Below are 8,505 nucleotides of genomic sequence, written 5' to 3' on the forward strand. Positions count from 1 at the left end.
TCTAGTGTTTAGGTTTACTAATCTTTTTCTATTAATAAAATTCCCTTACATTTTACTAATCTTTCTTAATCAGTTGTTTGTTTATGTTCTCTCTTTATACACATACGTCGTAATCTCTTTAAATTTAAGAGATTGCGTGTTTGCTTTGTAGATATATACTTAAATATTCATAAAAAATCACAAATTTTCTTTCTCATACACCATTATTACTTCTTAATCTCTTTAACTTAAAGAGATTGCGTGGTTGATTTGTAGATATATAGTTAAATATTCATAAAAAATCACAAGTTTTCTTTCACATACACCATTGTTAGTTATAACCTTACTTTTTTGACCCTTAACAATAAACTTTCTTATGTCTTATCCTTATCTAAGTGATAAATTTATACAAGATTGATGGAATTCAATAAGACTATTAACACATGCAAATTCACCACAAAATTTGGCATTATTTTTGCAATATATATTCATTCATTTCCAAATTAAAAGGGTACTTACTTCTTAAAGCTAAGCTAAGCAAAAAAGCAAAGCAAAGCAAAAGTACACACATTACATTTGTGGTTACCAACATAAGAAAACTTCAAACAACAACACAGAAAAACACTAATCTTAAGAAATACAAACCATATTCATATCACTTTCATCTTCACTTTCAGTTCACTTCACACTTCATTTGTATTCCAAGATCATGTTGTTCTCCGGTGCCAATCCAACACAAGCCCTCATTATGTTTTCCAACATTGCCCTTTGTTTTGCTAGTGCATTCACCACTGGTGTCCCTGGTGGCACCTGTTTGTATTTTTATTTTTTTCACTTTATATCATTTTCTGGTCCCATGACATGTGATTGTAACAATAATTTACATAAAAAGATAACGAATCTTGAAAAAAAAAAAAAAAACTTACAAGAGGGGCCTTTGTTAGGTAACTTAGAATGGTAGCCACCGGATGAAAAGAGTGAAACTTTCCCTATAATAACATGTTCCCCACACATGGTAAGTACATTGACTCTAAAAAAAGTGGGACTGGTCTACGAGGGTATTTACGCCTTTTGCACAACACACAAGCATTGCTATTTCTTTCATTTAAGACAAAAAAAATTATATCAAACTTTGTCCTATTGACATCAGTCTGGTCTGTCTGGTCTTCGAATGAATGTGAAACACAGTACAATTTTGTAAAGTTGAATTGACGATGAAAACGAGAGTGGAAGAGAATCAAACCTCGGTTTCAGCTTTGAGTTGGATACGAGTGCTGAGCTCAGCGAGTAGGACAAGGTCCAAGATGATTGGAGCAGCCAAAAGCGAGTCTTCACATGTGTTATGTAACACAATAGTGTTTGTACCTCCCATGAATATCTCGGATGTGTACTCGTCCATTGCTCTCTTGCTATCTCCAACATACGGCACATACTACATAAAAACGACCACAACATTAATCATATGTTTCTGCAGACTGCAAAATGGTTATTGTTCCAGCAACCCTTGAGCTGACCCACACAGGGTCATTAGAACCATGTAAGATGTAAATTTTTATTTATTTATTTATTTTTTTAAATGTATATGTTTATATACCTTGATAACAACCACATGGTCGGGATGCTCGCCTGGCTCATATAAAATGGCATTGCTAGAAACCATGTCATCAACAACGTTGCTTTTGGAAATTTCTTTGGAACGGAATGTTTGTGGAGCCGAAAGGTTCATTCCATCGTTGTTTCCCAAGTGATTGTAGCTCACAATCGATGTTGGCTGTCAAAAAACCTCAAAATTACCAGTGTTTGTTTAAGAAATAGCAACATACTTTCATTTTGTTTTTCTTTTAAAACATTATACTTTCAATTTGTTTCTTGTTAATTGTACATTGAAAACTCAACACAATTATAGCATTGTACTTTCAATTCTTTTTTTTTTTTTTAATCATGACATTATACTTTGAAAAATCATGTCGAAATTGTGACATCAATTTGTCACAAACAAGTAAATAGTATAAAACGAATAGAGTTGGGTACCTTTATGCCAGCTCCAACAAGGAAGTCAACAAGAACAGACTTCATCTTGGTTTGACCACTCTTAAAGTCGTCTCCACCAATCAAGGTGTTCTTCGATATGGCCAAATCAATAACCCCTAAACACCACAAGTTTATTCAAACATAAGAAGAAATTTAAAATACAATTCAGTAAAAAAAAAAAGAAAAAAAACATGAAATAAAATAGAGAAGTTACCAGGTACAAAAGTGTTCTGTGGGCTTCCATTAATGAAAGGCACATTTTCAAGAATACAAGCAATAGCATACAACGTTGAAGGTGAAATCTCGGATTCATTCTTGTCTATTGATTTAAAAAGATTCTCCACTGTGTCATTAAGCCCAACTACCACATTGCTGTATCTTTCTGTGTTAGCTGTCCACAATACCACCACTTTATCCACCTTGTTCGCCTCCTTAAACTCCCTGTTTAACATTTAAAAAAAAAAAAAAAAAAAAAAAAAAAAAAAGTCAACATTTTGACTCGAAAAATGTTTGCATATAATTTGCGACGCAGAGTATAATTTATTTGTTGTTAATTTATTATGAAATAAAGAAATGGGATAAGTGATTACCTGATATCTTTGATGATTTTTTGGATTTGTTCATTTTTGTTTCCTTTGATGACGTTGTCAGCACGTGAGCCTTGGTTAGCAGCAATGAAATCAGGGTCAAAGATTCCAGGGAGTGGGACCATGGATTCCATGTAAGGCCTTAACTGCTTTTGGAGATCGATGTCCAAAACCCTAGCTCTTGCCATCGAATCTGCTAAGTTCATGCTGCTTATGTCCCATCCTCCAAAAACGATGTCGTCTGGGTTCACCTATATTCACCAATTTAACTTTTCTTAAATGGTAAATGGGTCATGAGTTTTTTTTTTTTTGATAACTTTTTGGGTGAAACTGTTGTAAATTCTGTAAAGGTTCCAAGTGTGCTATTTTCTAAAAGGGGTGAGAATCTTTTCATAAGATTTGTGTATGTATTATTTGGTTGATTAATTAATTTAATACAAATGTGTTAAAGTGACAAATGTGTTAAAGTGACAAAAGTGTTTGGTAGAAAGATCTAGAGAGATATATAATATAATATACGGAAACACATGTTAATTTGGATGGATTTGCGTTTTGTAGTTATTTTGAGGTCTTTGATTTATGTTAATAGCTTTTTAACGGAAATGTTGTTTTACATGATAAAATTATTTTGTGTGATAGTGAAATTAATTAATATTATTAAAAAGTAAAAAAATATATATACCATAGGGAGAAGGCTCTTGAAAGGGGCGTAAATTTCCTCTCCATTGAAAGATCCAACTCGAATGGTGGATGCTTGGGTCAAGGAACCAAAGTAGTTGGCTTGTTGCACTTTATCTTTGGTTGCCCAAGATATTCCCCTGTTTCAGTTTTTAATTTTGATTATTCCTTGATTAAAATACTAAAACAAAATAAGAAAAAAAAATCTTACAAAACCTATTAAAATTTATAAGTAATTATATTCCAAAAAGAGACAATCATTTGATTCTTGGAGGAGCTAATTTATTGGTTCTTTATTAAGAATATGTTTGGCCAATTAGTTAAATTGCTAACTGGTAATTAAAAAACTAGTAGTGGACAAAAATGTAGTTTAGTAATTAATGATAAGCTAATTGAAAAATATAAAATTAGATAAAGGGTATTTGGAAGATTAAGTTTTTTCGCCTAAAAAAGAAAATTGATTTTTTTATATTAATAAAAGTTATATTTGAGAAAAAGCTCAATAAACTCATTAAAACGATTTGCTTAAAAAAAGCTAGCTTATCATTTTTAATAAATGAAAGTTTTTTTTACACATATCATTTTCTCCTTCATTTTGATACTTGTTATTTTGTGAGAATTTTTGAAATTTTATTTTCCACTTGTTATTTTTTGAGATTTCTATTTTCCTAAAATAAAATTTAATAAAATTGTAATGGATTCTATAAGAAAATAAAATCCTCATATTAATGTGATAATAAAGACTTCAAACGATTTAATTTCTTGTGCAAATTTTCAGAAAATTATATACTGTTATGTAAAGTATTACATTATAAGATATTTCATATTTATATATTGATATTAAAATTTTATTCTCAATAAACCCGTGTACACGGGTCTCACACCTAGTAATTTAATTTATAAGCTATTTTTTCATTTTTTAAAACATGACAATTTAAAAAAAATTACAAAACTCAAAAAATAAATTAATTGTGACATGTTAAAGTAACTTAAATTTTTTTTAAATAAAAATAAACTAAGAAAGAAAGATGTGATTTTAACTTGCAAAATTTTAGATTTGCTAAATTTATTGGCAACTTGTAAAATATAAAGTAGTTTCGAATTTTTGAAATGTGAAAAGAGTTCCAAAAACAAGTTGTTTAATATAAACCTAATTTAGTTGGTCGGTATACCCCATGTTATGGATATGTTATCTATGGATCTTGTTTTCCTAAAACTGCCTACTTCGTATGATGTTTTTGATTAATAAAGTATTGTTTAAATGATGCTCATTAAGATGTGTAACACGAAATTGTTACTTTTGTAACGTAGAACAAAGCTAGTGGGCAAAAATATCGTGACATGACATAAAGTTGATAAAAGAAATAACTAGAGGCCATATAAAAGTCTTTTTCAATAAAATAATGACAAAAAAGTTTAATTTTTAGCCAAAAGCTAAAGTTTTATTTTCAATATACAAAAATATGTGGTCCATGCAAATATAATTAATTCTATCAAATATTTGAGACAATAACAACTATATAAAAGATATCATAAAAAAAATTGTTAAATTTTACAAAAAAACCTTTTCTTTCATGTAAAAAGCTAATCTTTTGGGTGTCTTCCTAACCAATAAATCAAAGGAATATTTTAAAATTTCACATATTTATTAATCTGTTAATCAACGATGATTACAAGATTTTAATAAGATAATCAATTTAAACTATTTTTAGTAAATAAGGAATATTTTACAAATTAACATATTTATTAATCTGTTAATCAACGATGATTACAAGATTTTAATAAGATAATCAATTAAACTATTTTTAGTAAATAATAATATGTCGAATAAAAAAAAGTATACTATACGTTTGAATTAAATCTATGGTAGTTGTGAAAGCAAATACGTCCAAACAACATCAGTTTTTCACAGGAAAATAAAGATAAAATAAGGTAACAGAGCCACAGAAAGACAAAACGTGACATGTGTCATGCGACTATATCAACTTATTTATGAAAAATTGTACTATTTTGTAAAACACATGTATTACTATATGCATGACTCAGATCACCTTCTTCCCCACATGTATCTCATCACCTTTACCCACTTGTGTTGCTTTCGTGTTATAATTTAATACTTTAACATAGTTACGAATCCAAACAGATTATGTCACTTTCTTCTTTGACTGAAGGAATGGTAATCAAAAAATAATCGAGAATATATATATAAACGTATAATACTCGAATAAATTTGTGGTTCATAATATATGTACATGCACAATGTACGATATATGTTTTGGAAAACGCATGTTCGATCCAAAAAGGAAAAGAAATCCGAATTGTGCCTAAAAACTCCGTCAACTACTTGTACTGTACAAGTGATCGAAGCTTTTGAGGTATGAAATATTGAAATAGAAATATACTCACTCCCGATTTGCGATAACACCAGCAGTTAGGGTTGAGCCATTGTTGCCTCCCCATCCAACAAGCATAACCCTGTCACAATCGAGATAAGAATCAATAAATTAAAGGAGAAATCGAATGAATCTTAGAGAAAGTAAATCGAATTACGAACCCTAATTTAGGAACATGAGTTTGAGTTTTGAACTCGTATTTAACAGTTTTGGGCTTAACAACCCATTGATAAGCACCGTTTTTCTCCTCATGAATGAGCTCTGTGGTATCGTAATTGTACAGAGAGTGTATTTCATCCTCAGTGTACTTAACATTAGGGCTTTCTACCTTAAAGCTCTCGATAAACATATTTGCTCTGGATTTCTCGATGAAACGACAAATCGGAAACGAATGTGAGTGCGAGTGTTTGGGGAGAGAGAGAAAGATGAGTGATGAGGTGATTCTTGCAAAGGGTAGCAAGCGGTGTATATATAGAAAAGGAGCTTCGTGATTAGGACTAACACGTGTCAACTAGCAAGTGGCAGTGGGTCCTACACTGTGAACCATAGATGGAATCTTCAAGTTTATTTTAGAGGTCGACACCTCTAAAATAAATTCGATACCAAATAATTCCTAAAATAACTAAAATGAAACCGATGTATCATTTTATAAACCATTTATTTTTCTTATATCAAAATTAATCACCATCATTGTTATGAAAGGCAAACGAATTGTGAGTGGGCGGTGACCCACAACTCTTTTTTCCCTCTTTAAAATCTGTTGAGTTTTATCGGACATATATGTTTGCCGGGTTTTTTTTTTTTTTTTTTTTTTTTTTTAATTTATATATTTTATTTTAAATGAAAAGAACTTAAGTATAATGCTTAAACTTTAGGGGTGTTTGAATAGGTAAAAAATAATTGGAGATAATCTCTTTAAGGGGGTGTTTGAATAAGAATAAAAGAGGGTGTTTATTGCTTATTGCTTATTTCTATCACAATAAGCTAAGTTTAAGTGTTTGAATAAAATCTTTAAAAATCAGTTTATCATGTTAAGAATAAACTAAATAAACTAATTTTAATAAGCATCTCTCGTCTTGCTTATTGCTTATTGTTTATTCCCATTAGAATTAAGCTAATACGCAATAAACTAATAAGCTAATCCAAACACCCCTTAAATAGGATTGAGCTCGGTCCATTGGTTTTTAAACGTTTGATATACGATTAGAGCTGATAAGATGAGATTTGTGCTGAATAGATGACTTTTAACTCTGCATGGATTTAGCGTCATGCTTTAGCTACCAAAGACGTTTACATGACACCTTCTCTAACACTGTCAACTCTGCACTCGCCTACATATGAGCCCTGACAAAAGAAGGCAGAAATAGATGTTGCAAAAGGTTCATATGCATCTGAGCCATGAGCCTCGACAAAAGAAGGTAATAAATACTGCGGAAGTTTCATATGCATCTGACTCACCACCACTATCTATTGTACCGTCGACTGATAATTAGCGAATTATTATTGAGTTGCAAAATGAGGTTCGTGAATGTCGTGAGCAATCCAGGGCACATGAGATGTGTTTTGTAGAACATGATGCTACTTTAGTCATGCTTCTAAAATTTATTAATAAGACTGTAGGAGATGATGTTGGTACCTCAAAAGGGGTGGATGTACAATGTTAATTATTTCACGATCGTACATTTTTTAGTAAACTTTATGGTATACCTGTTATTGCATCGTTTATGAATAAATACTGTTAAACCGTACATACACATATCATTGAAGATGTTGGTACCACAAACAACAATGACTTATAGGAGCATGATTATGGGTTCAGTACAATTAAACAGATGCCGAATGACAGATCCGAGTAGCCGTTTGCATATAATCAGTCGTCAGATGTAACACATGAACAATACTAAATGCTTGCATCACCTCTTAGGCTTTATCAATGCAAAAAAAATTGTATCTATATGGTATAAGTTCCCATGGATACTGACGAAGAAGAAAGGTGTTGCACATCAACAACCAACAGTGTTGTATAATCATTTAAACCCTATAACAACCCAAAATCAGTGATAATTTTTTTTTAAAACCATAAGTTTCATTATCAAATATCTTTAAGTTAATCACAAAATACAATATCAAAAACATTATAGTACAAATATCCAATATAGTGCGGTGGTGCGACATTGACTCCGACCACCTGCTCTGAGAAGATGCTTCTATGTCGGAGACAGATCTACGAGGTCACAATAGATGTAACATACACGTTTTAAAATCGTGTATTGTAAATTATAAAAGAGAATAATATTATGTGAAATTTAGTGTTGATTTCTAACGAATAGTTTTTACTAGAAATGAAGTAAAACTATATTTAGAATCACTCATAAAATATTGTAAGTCTTATGAGATTCCAATTAAAAGCTAAATAGTGAAATTTAGCGAAAATATAAAATTTTAAATATGTAAAATTTTATTATTTGATTTTGTAGAGAATCTCGTTAGAACCTTGTAGGCGAAAACTTCGTCGAAATCTGAGTTATAACGAAGAAGTTATGACCAACCGAAGATCCGCGACAAAACCGGTACAGCGCCGAATGACGTAAACAGTGAGTTTTTGATAAACTACTTTTTAGCCTTAAAAATCTAAATGAAATTCGTAGTATTCGTTAAACCGAGAAATTCGATAAAAAAGAACGCCAAAATCTGACATCGTATGAGGAAGTTATGATTTTTCGAAGTTTCAACTTAGCAGTAGACAGCTAAAAACTCGAATTTTAGATGGAGTGATATTTGACCGATACATCCTAAATGAGAATCGAAGGTCTCGTCATATGTAGTACAACGGTAAA

General features: G+C 30.9%; 1 protein-coding gene across 1 annotated transcript; it reads right to left on the reverse strand.

Annotated features, from left to right (window-relative positions):
- Positions 1-429: 429 nt before the first annotated feature.
- LOC145048975 (inositol-3-phosphate synthase) lies at positions 430-6,126 on the reverse strand. Its single transcript, XM_078997645.1, has 10 exons — positions 5,830-6,126; positions 5,682-5,750; positions 3,280-3,415; positions 2,601-2,848; positions 2,225-2,451; positions 2,011-2,126; positions 1,574-1,750; positions 1,223-1,411; positions 906-968; positions 430-789 (listed from the first exon to the last, which is right to left on the reverse strand). The coding sequence occupies exons 1-10, from the start codon at positions 6,015-6,017 to the stop codon at positions 670-672; spliced, it is 1,533 nt and encodes a 510-aa protein (XP_078853771.1). The 5' UTR covers positions 6,018-6,126; the 3' UTR covers positions 430-669.
- Between the last annotated feature and the right edge of the window lie 2,379 nt (positions 6,127-8,505).

The sequence above is a fragment of the Lactuca saligna genome, chromosome 5 (assembly GCF_052625555.1).
Source record: "Lactuca saligna cultivar CGN05327 chromosome 5, ASM5262555v1, whole genome shotgun sequence".
Classification (NCBI taxonomy): Eukaryota; Viridiplantae; Streptophyta; class Magnoliopsida; order Asterales; family Asteraceae; genus Lactuca; species Lactuca saligna.